The sequence below is a fragment of the Humulus lupulus genome, chromosome 5 (assembly GCF_963169125.1).
Source record: "Humulus lupulus chromosome 5, drHumLupu1.1, whole genome shotgun sequence".
Classification (NCBI taxonomy): Eukaryota; Viridiplantae; Streptophyta; class Magnoliopsida; order Rosales; family Cannabaceae; genus Humulus; species Humulus lupulus.
Genome location: NC_084797.1, coordinates 7795253 through 7809306, shown reverse-complemented (window position 1 = coordinate 7809306; position 14054 = coordinate 7795253). Strand labels below are relative to the sequence as shown.

The window sequence follows — 14054 nt, the reverse complement described above, 5'->3', positions numbered from 1 at the left end:
AACGGACAACACTAATAAATTTAAAAACTAGAACAAACATAAACTTAAACATAAATAAATAAATTACGTAATTAAAATATGATATTTATTTGAAATTTATATGATATTAATATACATTTAATAAAAATAATTAATAAATTCTATAAATAAAACTAAGCAAACGTGCATATTGCACGTTGCTTGTATCTAGTATATAAATACAAGTGTAAAATTTTGCACAAGTCCCAATTGAAGTACAATAGAAAAAGTTTCATTAAAAATACAAGAATACAATATATTTCCATACTAAAACTGGTAAATACTCATTTGCTACCCTTTGTTTTATCGAAATATATATTTAGTACCCTATATTTTCAATAATACACATTTGCTGTCTTTTAATTTGAAATCATACATATTTGGCACCCTAGACTTAAATTTATCAATATAACAAAGCTGTCTTCAATTATATGAGTTTCAAATTCATATTTAATTGCCTAATTGCATATTATTGATGATAATTTGGTCACATTGATAAAATTTTATTGTTGACATTTGAGTCCAGGGTAGCTATTATATACAATTTCAAACTACAGAGTACCATATGAGCATTATTAAAAACATGGGGTATCAAGATTGTATTTCGATAAAATATAAAGTATCAAATGGTTATATTCCCTATTAAAAATGAGCATTTTTTTTAATGGAAAATTTAGAACAAATAAGCATGAGAGAAGTCGCAATCCTCACATATATAATTCCTGGTCTTTGGCCTTAATTTTCATAATACAATTTTTTCATATCTTAATTAATTAAGAGATGATTGAAAATATCAACTTGATGACATTAATTTCTTAAAGAAAATAATACTTAATTTGACATACTCATCATAACACAAGTATGCACATGGCCCCAGCTTAATTAAGTGCTGATAAGTTGTTAGAGTAGTAAGAGGTCTTGAAAGTAGTTGTTGAAACGTGCTTTACGTACTTAGGGAACTTTGAAAGTGCATTAACTGATAATCACATGGAAATTGACATTTATGTATTGATCATTTCATCATGTCATCAACATTTGAGGACTTTATAGGTAGAAACTACTTGTTGATTGATTCATTGGTGACTAATCAATTAGTATAGCTAGGTTTACCGAGTCAAAGTAAACATGGGGTATCAAGATTGTATGTAAAATTTAACGTTTTAATTAAAATATATCCATTCTTTTAGACCGAAATTTTCAATCTGGCCTATTAATAATACCTAGATGCACATTTATAACCTAATGACTCATTTAGCGAGTTAAGCATTATTTAAAGTACACAGTGTGACGGTCTTGGGTTATCTATGGGGTTACATAAATAAACGTTGCTAGTATCTAGTATATATATATATATATCCTAGGTAGAAGCAATGTGCAATGCACGTTTGTTTAGTTTTAAAATTATAAACATTGTCTATAATTTTAATAAAAACAAGTTTACTGTTTTTAAAATATATATATATATATAATTGAATGAATTATAGTTATATAGTATATATACATATTTATATTAATAATTTCTACATATATGAAATCTAAACACAACGTTAGATTTACATGGTTATCTGACATATATATAAAATAAAATAATATTTAAAAAGAAATTAATAATATAAATAAAATAAGAAAAAAAAAATCATAGTGTAGACAGTTGTATATATGCATCAACTATTTTTTGTTTATAATGTATCTCACAATGTCCTTTGGTGAATTTGATGAAGAAAAAGAGCTTCAATCACTTGATAAAAGATAAACTATCACACAAATTTATAAGAAAATAAATGATATGAATGTCTTTATTATTTTTAATTAAATATGATTTAATGATTTAAATTATTATAAAATATTTTTAAAAAAATCCTATTTTAATTTATTCATTTATTTTTGTTTAAGTTTATGTTTTTTTCCAGTTTTTGAATTTGACAATGGCAACAAAAGATTATACATTATATGTTTAATATAGTATTAAGTTTAAATTTAATTAAATTTTATTTAAGTTATAAAATATATGATTTTATTATTTTTAAATAGTTATCATTTTAAAATATCTAAAAAATATCTTATTTTAACTTGTTTAGTTATTCATTTTATTTAAGTTTAAGTCATGTTTACAATCTAGCGTTAAATATAAAAATATTCTGTTAAGATTAACGGGCAAAAATAAAAAGCCGTTAAAATAAAAAAAATTCAATTAACAAACCTATAACAAGCATGGTAGTTTTTTTTTTTATTATTATTTCTTTCTTCATTAATAAACTTAATTAATAAGAGGACCACTCAAAACAACGACTATTTAAAGAAATGTCAAATTAGAAAGAAAAAAGTGAATACACAAAGTTTGGACCCATGTTGTGGTCCTGTATATGGACAGGAAAATTGATGATGAATCCCATGTTGGAGAAATAAATTTAGAAGAGGAAGAAATTTTGTACCATGGTCAGTTTGGACCTTTTGAATAGAGACATTAATAAAATGAGTTTTAACCATAGTATGAAACTGAATAAAAAGATTAGCACATTCATCCTTGGATTCTAAGAGATACAGTGAAGAAAAGCGAGAAAAATGATCAATAAGTAGAAGAAAATATTTATATCCATTAATAGAGACCATGGGGAAGCTGCCCAAAGATCCTTGTGTACGCAACACTTGATTAGTGATCACATAGGATTGATGACCTAGTCCAACGTGCCGAATTGACACATCAGAGTATTGAAAATTAAGATGAATTTGGGAGAGACTTATTAGTCTTTTATTTAGGGAGACTTATTTTTTCTCTACCCCAGAGATAGACTTATTAGTCATCTACCCCAAAAGACTTATTATCAGTCACCATCTGATTAGGGTTGCAAGCCCCATAATCATTTATTTATGCTGTATAGATGCAGTAATAAGTTTTCTTGCTGAGCCTTGGTTCACGAGTGCTATGTTGTGCAGGTAAAGGGAAAGAAAAACACACACAGCCTTGAGTGGAGAGTTTAGGTGGCGATGTGTACATATGCAGCTGCTTGACCACCACGACCAATGTGTTTCTCAGGGGAAGTAGGGTTTAACCCTATTTTTGCCGCTTAGGTTGGCGGGTTGTAACTTTTATACAGTAATGACCATTTTGGATTGTAAATAACTTTATAAAACACTTTTATCGCCCATGTGCAATTCAACATTTTTATTAAAATATATCCATTCCTTTTGACCGAAATTTTCACCCTGGCCTATTAATAACACTTAGATGCACATTTATAACCTAATGACTAATTTAGCGAGTTAAGCATTATTTAAAGTACACAGTGTTACGGTCTTGGGTTATCGAGGGCGTTACATATATAAATGTTGCTTGTATCTAGTATATATACACATATATATCCTAGGTAGAAGCAACGTGCAATGCACGTTTGCTTAGATTTAAAGTTGTAAAATTGTTTATAATTTTAATAAAAACTGGTTTACTGTTTTTAATATATATATATATAATTGAATGAATTATAGTTCTATAGTATATTTACATATTTATATCAATAATTTCTACATATATGAAATCTAAAGACAACGTTGACGTAGATATATATTTACATGGTTATATGACATATATATAAGAATAAAATAATATTTAAAATAAAATTTTGGGAATATATGCATCAACTATTTTTTGTTTCTAATGATTCTCACAATGTCCTTTGGTGAATTTGATGTTGAAAAAGAGCTCCAATCACTTGATAAAAAATAAACTATCATACAAATTTATAAGAAAAAAATAATATGTATGTCTTTATTATTTTTAATTAAATACAATTTAATTATTTAAATTATCATAAAATATTTTTAAAAAATCCTATTTTAATTTATTCATTTATTTTTGTTTAAGTATATGTTTTCTCTAGCTTTTTGAATTTGACATTGACAACGAAAGATTAAATATTATATGTTTAATATAGTATTAAGTTTAAGTTTAATTAAATTTTATTTAAGTTATAAAATATATGATTTTATTATTTTTAAATAGTTATCATTTTAAAATATCTAAAAAATATCTTATTTTAACTTGTTCAGTTATTCATTTTATTTAAGTTTAAGACATGTTTACAATCTACCGTTAAATATAAAAATATTCGGTTATTCCGTTAAGATTAACGGGCAAAAATAAAAAAAACCGTTAAAATAAAAAAAATTCTTTGAAAAAATTTGTAGTTTACTTGGACCTTTTGTATAGAGACATTAATAAATTGAGTTATAACCATAGTATGAAACTGAATAAAAAGATTAGTACATTCATCCTTAGATTTTAAGAGATACAGCCAGGAATAGCGAGAAAAATCATCAATAAGCAGAAGAAAATATTTATACCCATTAATAGAGACCATGGGGAAGCTGCCCAAAGATCCATGTGTACACAACACTTGATTAGTGATCACAGAGGAACAATGACCAAGTCCAATTTATTAGCTAGCAGAATATTCTAGATAATTCTCATATCCTAATTAAGAAAGTGGAGTTCTAGAATGCTAAAAACCCAACAACTTCTAGTAAATACACACAAAGACACTAGCTAGAAACTATAGTAAATACATGGAAACTCTAGAAACTCCAAATTCATGCAAATTCTAGAAACTAACAATAATAAATCAAGTTTAATATTTCAACAAAGAGGTCTTGCGAGAAAGAGTCGAGGAGAGACAGAATTGGACGGTGACGGAGAGAAGGGTTGATGATGTGGGGAGAGACAGTCGATAGAGACCATCAACTAGGTGGCCGTGAAGAACTTTCTGAGTATCGTGATGATGTTTGACATGATTATCTTTGCATAAACGGACAACACTAATAAGAATATGAGAACTATCTTTGCATAAATGGGCAACACTAATAAGATTATGAGAAATAGAGGGAGCATGTAAGGCATCTGACAAGGTAACGGGTTGAACAGAGGTAGAAAAGGTACGCTTCGAATCTTGTCACCATCATCATCATCCTTTTTTTCTTGTTGATCTTCGTCTGCACCATTAGATTCTTGTTGATGCATTCTTATATCATATCGAAGCGTATCAATCTTCTGTTTCACAAGCACATTAAACACAGTTTTAGCCGTGTTCTTCACAGAAAGGGGCTGACGAGTCATATCTTCAAACGCAGTCTTTCCTTTATTTTTCCAAGAAAAGATTTGCAAGCTTACACGTTTGCCAGTCTTGCAGTACACTGCGAAGGTCTCACAATTGTTCGTAGAAAAGTCGTAATCACCGAAACCCTCGTCGGTGTTTAAGATATCGGCGGCGCGTCGGACGACGTCGTCTGGGGAGTAGATGCATGAGCCGGTGGAGCATGTTCCTGATCTATTGAAGAAAAACCTCGAAGATGAGACACCATAGTCGAAGAGATAGAGACTGTGGCCGTTGAGGAAGCAGTCAAGGCAGGACTTGACCACTCCTCGGTCCTTCGTTGGAGCGTAGTTGCAGTCTCCGCAGCTGGTGACATGGTTTGGTGATTTGGAGAAGTCAGGGCTTGTGAAATGAATCACTCTATCATCTCCAACATATATTCCTGTTTATTGATGAGAATAAATAGATCATTTACTCATGAATAGATGTTAAACCTTTTATCGGGCCAATACAAAATAATCTATATTCTGACTATTACACATTATATAAACACTCAAAAATTATTATTATTATTTTTGTATCGATCTTTGAAGGAAAAAGCATGCATTTAACAAATTATTCATCTGCTATATATAGGAATATATAAATTAAAACTAACCGTGGTGGGTGTAGACGTGCGTGTTTCTGTAGCCGTAAACGTGATCTCCTGCTCGAAGTAAACTCTTATCGATTGGAAATAAACCCATGATCACTTTGCATATGACTATTATTTCTTAAACCCAAAAGAATAAATGGAAAATGGGTTACTCTTCTCTTGTTTTTCTCATTCACTATAAACCTTTATCATCTACTTTTACGATTGCAAATCTTCTTATATAGACAGAAAACGTCCTATAGTAGTGCTTTCTTTCTTTGTTGACCCATTCCACTATCTCAATTTCTTTGTAGATTCATTCCATATACCATACATGACACCACTCTTAAAATTGACCAAACTGCGTAGCTATAAAATTAATTATAGGGTCATTTATGTGTCAACAAACTTATTAATTAGTAATATAAATTTTCTTGGTACGTAATAAAAGTACGTACCAAGTCCACATTTTTTAAGAAGTCAATGATTATGAAAGTGCAGAGCAAAGTCATCGGTAAATTAAACTTTCTACCAACAGGGCGTGTTTGGATTGACCTTTTTTCTACAACCTTATTACTTCCAAAATAAAGTCGTGGGCATGTGCAACCAAATGTGGCCCTCTTCTCATTGAATTTTAACTTCGTTTTTTAAGAAAGTGAACTAGTATCTATTTTTTTAGCGCTAGATCCAAAAGCAAAGTAAAAGAGTTTAATAAGTCTTTTACTTTAGTTTTTTCGTATGTTGAGCATAAAAGCTAAAGTAAAAGTCTATATTTCTAGTAGTGCTGCAAAAAGGTAGACTATTGAAATTGTTAGTAATACTGGCCCAACACAAGAGTCACGCCCAATTAAGTTGGACTCTATAGAGCGTCGACAAAAGTCCCACCAATTCAATTTTCATCGGCAACATTGTTTGCCGGTGAAAGTGGTCCAACCGTCGGTGAAAAAGAGCCGTCAATGCATAATCCGACGCACTTTTGCTGGCGCGTTGACTTTTGTCGGCGTTATTTAAAACCGCCGGTACAACATACTTTGCCGGCGCAGTTAATACATCGCCGACGAAATGTCACCGGAAACCTTTGCCAGCGCTAAATTGCGCCGACGAAAGGTGACTCGACGAAATGTTTTTGACCTATGCCGGCGCAATATGGGTACTTTTGATGGCGCAAATTTGCTGTCTCACAAATTCTCGACCTATTGCTGTTGTCCTCCTTTCTATATATCTCTCGGAATGTACATATACTGGTGCAAGCAACATACAATACATGTTTACTTAGTTTAATTTTAAAAAATCATTATTTATTTTATAAAGTTTTTATGATTTTTATAGAAAATTTTAAATAATAATAAACAATATTATAAATAAAAGAATGACATAAACATATTTAAACAAATATTAAACAAAACATTGATTATAGATTTTTATTAAAAAAGATGATAACATTTAAGATATTATTCAAATGACACCTGAATGATTAAAAGAAAATCTTATTTATTCTTAATACATATATTTAAATAATCCTAATTCTTTTGGGTTTGGACAAGGCCCAATGTTGGTGCAGATCGATCATTCAATCCTCATCTTCCACTTCATCTTCCTCCTCACTTGTCTCACCTGTCTTCCCTTGATCATTGATTCTTTGGGCTTTATTCGTAAAGAAATTTCTTATAAAAGACTCAGTAATGGCTCTAATAGAATCATGTTCACCACTGGTGGCCGTTTGATAAACAGTCTCAACTAGAGCTTTGAAAGCATTTCCTTGAATGCTCTTACGATAGTTTGTTGTGCAGTAGAAAGCAAAGGACTCACAGTTGTTCTCGATAGGGTGATATTCTCCAAACTTTTTTCCTTCTTTATCATACATTGCGGTGGCGAGTTGAATCACCTTCTCAGGAGTGTTGGAAGATCTGTGATGCATGAACCTGACTTTTTGACGAGACACTGAATCATGGAGACATTGTATTCACATCGAAAGAGCCTATGTTTCTTTAGAAAGCAGTCAACACAGGTCTTCACCACTCCTTTGTCCCTACGTGGGTTGTACTTACACTTTTCACAGGATTTTCTTAGTATGAATTTTGAGATTTTGCTTTCTTTTGTTCTTGTGAATTGGATTACTCTGTCTTCTCCAATGTAAATTCCTACAATTATATTTTCCATACATAATGCATATAAGTATACGTAGTAACACTCATGCATGGTGTATATATATGATCAGATCGTAAGAAAATAATATATATTGAACTGAAGAAACATTGTTGTATTCATAACATACATCACAATATGATTTGGTACCGTGGTGGGAGTATGTGTCTGCTTTTCTCCTGGCCGGAGCTGGCTTCTTTTGATGCTGTTTGATATTATTCCCATTTCTCTCTCTCTCTCTGTTGAGAGTTTATGTGGATGCCCAACACCACAAGAAGATGTCATATTCTTATATATTGGTGTAATCTAATATAGAGTCTCACACATTTCAATTTAATAAGTATTATGAGGTATTGTTAACCAAACATAGAGTGTCACCTCATTTAGTAGTAGATACCTTAAAATATTAAAATATTAAATAGCGGGTTTTAATAACTTTTCTACCAATGATAAGAGAAACACACACATATATGGTTAATGTTGCTTTTAATATTTTAGAATTAATAGGGCCCATTTGAGTTGTCAGGTGGACTTTGTGTCCTAGATTATTTATAACTAAATTAATTTTAAATTGGCTGTTTCTTCTTCTTCTTTTACATATTAATTTATTCATTTCAGGCATTGTTTTTTTTTTTTATTTTAAAATACATATTTGGGTTGAGATTGACCATAATAAATATATAAATAAAAATCATTTATTATATTTATAGGAGTTAAGCTGCTGCTTTTGAAATTTAATTTATGTAAATCATATAGAGACATATAACTATAAAATAGACTCTCTCTCAAAGATTTTATTATAAAATATAACAATTTTCCATTACATTTCCTCTCATAATAAATTCTCCATATATGTCACTATAATAAAATAAAGCATAAAAGAAATAATAAATTATATTATTATAGAATATTCTTAAATAATAAAGAAATAAATTTATGCCCCGCAAATACGTTGGCTGTATTTATTCATGAATTAATCTCCTTTTTTGTTCTCTTTTGCAACACATACTTAACACCCCACTCATTACATTTATAGATTTATTATTATAGGCATAATGATATTTTAGTAATTAAACCATCTCTTCTATATGATAAGTGTGTAGATAACGGAAATTTTTTTATTTTAACGGTTTTTTATTTTTTTAATCTTAACTTTAACGAAATATTCTTGTATTTAACAGAATATTCTTATATTTAACGGTAGTTTGTAAACACTTAAACTTAAATAAAATAAAATAAATATTTAAAAAATTAAAATAGATATTTTTGAGATATTTTACAATGATAATTATTTACAAATAATAAATAATTAAACAAATTAAAATGGAATATTTTTTAGATATTTTACAGTGATAATTATTTAAAAATAATAAATAATTAAACAAATTAAAATAAGATATTTTTGAAATATTTTACAATGATAATTATTTAAAAAAAAATAAAATCGTACATTTTATAAATTAAATAAAATCTAATAAACTTAAACTTACTTATTAGAATAATACCATATTAAACATATAATATAATCTATTGTCAATTAACAACAAATTGGTTTTAAAAAAAATAGCAAGAAACTTAAATTTAAAATCCACGTATAATATTTAATATTACATTAAACATATAATATATAATCTATTGTTGCCACTCCCAAATTTAAAAACTAGAACAAACATAAACTTAAACATAAATAAATAAATTATGTAATTAAAATATGATATTTATTTGAAATTTATATGATATTAATATACATTTAATAAAAATAATTAATAAATTCTATAAATAAAACTAAGCAAACGTGCATATTGCACGTTGCTTGTATCTAGTATATAAATACAAGTGTAAAATTTTGCACAAGTCCCAATTGAAGTACAATAGAAAAAGTTTCATTAAAAATACAAGAATACAATATATTTCCATACTAAAACTGGTAAATACTCATTTGCTACCCTTTGTTTTATCGAAATATATATTTAGTACCCTATATTTTCAATAATACACATTTGCTGTCTTTTAATTTGAAATCATACATATTTGGCACCCTAGACTTAAATTTATCAATATAACAAAGCTGTCTTCAATTATATGAGTTTCAAATTCATATTTAATTGCCTAATTGCATATTATTGATGATAATTTGGTCACATTGATAAAATTTTATTGTTGACATTTGAGTCCAGGGTAGCTATTATATACAATTTCAAACTACAGAGTACCATATGAGCATTATTAAAAACATGGGGTATCAAGATTGTATTTCGATAAAATATAAAGTATCAAATGGTTATATTCCCTATTAAAAATGAGCATTTTTTTTAATGGAAAATTTAGAACAAATAAGCATGAGAGAAGTCGCAATCCTCACATATATAATTCCTGGTCTTTGGCCTTAATTTTCATAATACAATTTTTTCATATCTTAATTAATTAAGAGATGATTGAAAATATCAACTTGATGACATTAATTTCTTAAAGAAAATAATACTTAATTTGACATACTCATCATAACACAAGTATGCACATGGCCCCAGCTTAATTAAGTGCTGATAAGTTGTTAGAGTAGTAAGAGGTCTTGAAAGTAGTTGTTGAAACGTGCTTTACGTACTTAGGGAACTTTGAAAGTGCATTAACTGATAATCACATGGAAATTGACATTTATGTATTGATCATTTCATCATGTCATCAACATTTGAGGACTTTATAGGTAGAAACTACTTGTTGATTGATTCATTGGTGACTAATCAATTAGTATAGCTAGGTTTACCGAGTCAAAGTAAACATGGGGTATCAAGATTGTATGTAAAATTTAACGTTTTAATTAAAATATATCCATTCTTTTAGACCGAAATTTTCAATCTGGCCTATTAATAATACCTAGATGCACATTTATAACCTAATGACTCATTTAGCGAGTTAAGCATTATTTAAAGTACACAGTGTGACGGTCTTGGGTTATCTATGGGGTTACATAAATAAACGTTGCTAGTATCTAGTATATATATATATATATCCTAGGTAGAAGCAATGTGCAATGCACGTTTGTTTAGTTTTAAAATTATAAACATTGTCTATAATTTTAATAAAAACAAGTTTACTGTTTTTAAAATATATATATATATATAATTGAATGAATTATAGTTATATAGTATATATACATATTTATATTAATAATTTCTACATATATGAAATCTAAACACAACGTTAGATTTACATGGTTATCTGACATATATATAAAATAAAATAATATTTAAAAAGAAATTAATAATATAAATAAAATAAGAAAAAAAAAATCATAGTGTAGACAGTTGTATATATGCATCAACTATTTTTTGTTTATAATGTATCTCACAATGTCCTTTGGTGAATTTGATGAAGAAAAAGAGCTTCAATCACTTGATAAAAGATAAACTATCACACAAATTTATAAGAAAATAAATGATATGAATGTCTTTATTATTTTTAATTAAATATGATTTAATGATTTAAATTATTATAAAATATTTTTAAAAAAATCCTATTTTAATTTATTCATTTATTTTTGTTTAAGTTTATGTTTTTTTCCAGTTTTTGAATTTGACAATGGCAACAAAAGATTATATATTATATGTTTAATATAGTATTAAGTTTAAATTTAATTAAATTTTATTTAAGTTATAAAATATATGATTTTATTATTTTTAAATAGTTATCATTTTAAAATATCTAAAAAATATCTTATTTTAACTTGTTTAGTTATTCATTTTATTTAAGTTTAAGTCATGTTTACAATCTAGCGTTAAATATAAATATATTCTGTTAAGATTAACGGGCAAAAATAAAAAGCCGTTAAAATAAAAAAAATTCAATTAACAAACCTATAACAAGCATGGTAGTTTTTTTTTTATTATTATTTCTTTCTTCATTAATAAACTTAATTAATAAGAGGACCACTCAAAACAACGACTATTTAAAGAAATGTCAAATTAGAAAGAAAAAAGTGAATACACAAAGTTTGGACCCATGTTGTGGTCCTGTATATGGACAGGAAAATTGATGATGAATCCCATGTTGGAGAAATAAATTTAGAAGAGGAAGAAATTTTGTACCATGGTCAGTTTGGACCTTTTGAATAGAGACATTAATAAAATGAGTTTTAACCATAGTATGAAACTGAATAAAAAGATTAGCACATTCATCCTTGGATTCTAAGAGATACAGTGAGGAAAAGCGAGAAAAATGATCAATAAGTAGAAGAAAATATTTATATCCATTAATAGAGACCATGGGGAAGCTGCCCAAAGATCCTTGTGTACGCAACACTTGATTAGTGATCACATAGGATTGATGACCTAGTCCAACGTGCCGAATTGACACATCAGAGTGTTGAAAATTAAGATGAATTTGGGAGAGACTTATTAGTCTTTTATTTAGGGAGACTTACACTACAACAAATTTGACATACAATGACTCCCTACAATGTCTTACACCATTGGTGTAAGACATTAAAACTTATCAGGGGTTTTAAATGTCTAATGGTGTAAGACATTGAAAGTTTTTATTAATGACTACAATTGGAAGACATTAAAAATGGTGGAAGACGTTAGAAATAGGTTGAGAAGTGGCCAGGGGGACATCTAATGTCTCCCAGTGGGAGACGTGCCACGTGTCCCACGTCTCCCAGTGGGAGACGTTGGATGTCCCCCTGGCCATTTAATGAATTTTGGGTCTTCTTCTTCCTCATAACACCAAACAGAGAGAGCACACCAAACAGAGAGCACGAAAGGGGTTGCGATTTTAGGGTTTTCAAGGTTAGTTTTTTTTAATTTTTATGAATTTTAGTTAATTATTTTGATAAAAAATCATAGGTTTAGCATTAGGATGAGTAATATACATGATTTTGTGTTAATTTTACATTTTTATGCATTTTTTTCTATACATTGTTAGATTTATTTGTTTTTCTATGGAGGTTTTTTTATAGATTTAAGATTTCATAGTTTTTTTTTAATTTAACCTATCACATTGTATATATTTCATTATAATATATATGTTCATGATTTTTTTTAATTTTTATCATTATTTATTTCGTTAGATATATTTTTGTATGTATATTTAAACTTTTTTTTTTTTAAATTCTAACTATTTTGTTATATATATAGTTATTATGTTAAAATAAATTTATTAAATAATTTAAAAAATATAAATATATGCAAAAATTTATGTTTTTGTTGATTATTGAGATTTTAGGTTATGAAATTTTTTATTGATTTTTTGTTTAGGTTATAATTAGTGGCTCATTGGAGTTTTTTTTTATTTGTTTACCAATCAATTACTTATTAGGAATTTAGTGATATTTGTTTAGTAATGTTTAACATATTAATTAATTTAATTTCGTAGGTTGTGATTTTGGTGGTGAGATTTTAGAGAGTACTTTGCATCAAAACTTCTATATCTATCAATCACACATTTGAGGTAATTAAGTTTCTAAAATTATAATAATAAGTTATATATTGCTATATATTTAGTGATATTTTATTTATTATTTATTAATTTATTTATATTGGTTTGTGAATTTAATAGCGAATTCGATTACTACTTGAAGTAATTTTGCTAGCTTTTGAATTATTAATTGCAAGAGGTAAATATATATTCTCTTACTTCTACTTTTAATATTATTAAACAAATGTTAGAAGAGTTTGAATATCTTAAATATTCATCCATAGTGAAGTAGGTTCTGAGATTAAAATTGTGTGCTGCGGTGATAACGGAAGGTTGAGAACTTGTGTGTATTAGTGAAGTAGGTTCTGAGAAATTTGACTGTGTGCTGCGGAGCTATAAGGAAGAAACTTATTGTATGTTGTTTGAATTGTTTGTTTTGCTATTCACATGTAGATGGTTAGGTCACTATTATAGGGGAAATGCTGCCCGATTTTATCTAGGATAATAAACAATTAATTTTATATAGGCATTCTATAAGGAAGAAACTTATTGTATGTTGTTTGAATTGTTTGTTTTGTTATTCACATGCAGATGGTTAGATCACTATTATAGGGGAAATGCTGCCCGATATTATTTAGGATAATAAACGATTAGTTGAGAACGGGCATTACTTGATTGAACATGCAAGTCCCAGGCATTACTTGAGAACGGTATTATTAATTAAAATTTACAAATTATTTTTGAAACTATAAATGTAATCA

At 27.9% G+C, this 14054-nt stretch overlaps 1 protein-coding gene and 1 long non-coding RNA gene across 2 annotated transcripts; one reads left to right on the top strand and one right to left on the bottom strand.

Moving 5' to 3' along the window:
• Positions 1-4333: 4333 nt before the first annotated feature.
• LOC133780243 (uncharacterized) lies at positions 4334-6010 on the bottom strand. Its single transcript, XM_062220094.1, has 2 exons — positions 5761-6010; positions 4334-5544 (listed from the first exon to the last, which is right to left on the bottom strand). The coding sequence occupies exons 1-2, from the start codon at positions 5846-5848 to the stop codon at positions 4754-4756; spliced, it is 879 nt and encodes a 292-aa protein (XP_062076078.1). The 5' UTR covers positions 5849-6010; the 3' UTR covers positions 4334-4753.
• A 6503-nt stretch (positions 6011-12513) lies between these two features.
• Positions 12514-13783, top strand: LOC133780242 (uncharacterized). The gene is made up of 3 exons (XR_009869181.1): positions 12514-12665; positions 13252-13326; positions 13747-13783. It is a non-coding gene; the product is annotated as an uncharacterized LOC133780242 (long non-coding RNA).
• Positions 13784-14054: the final 271 nt, after the last annotated feature.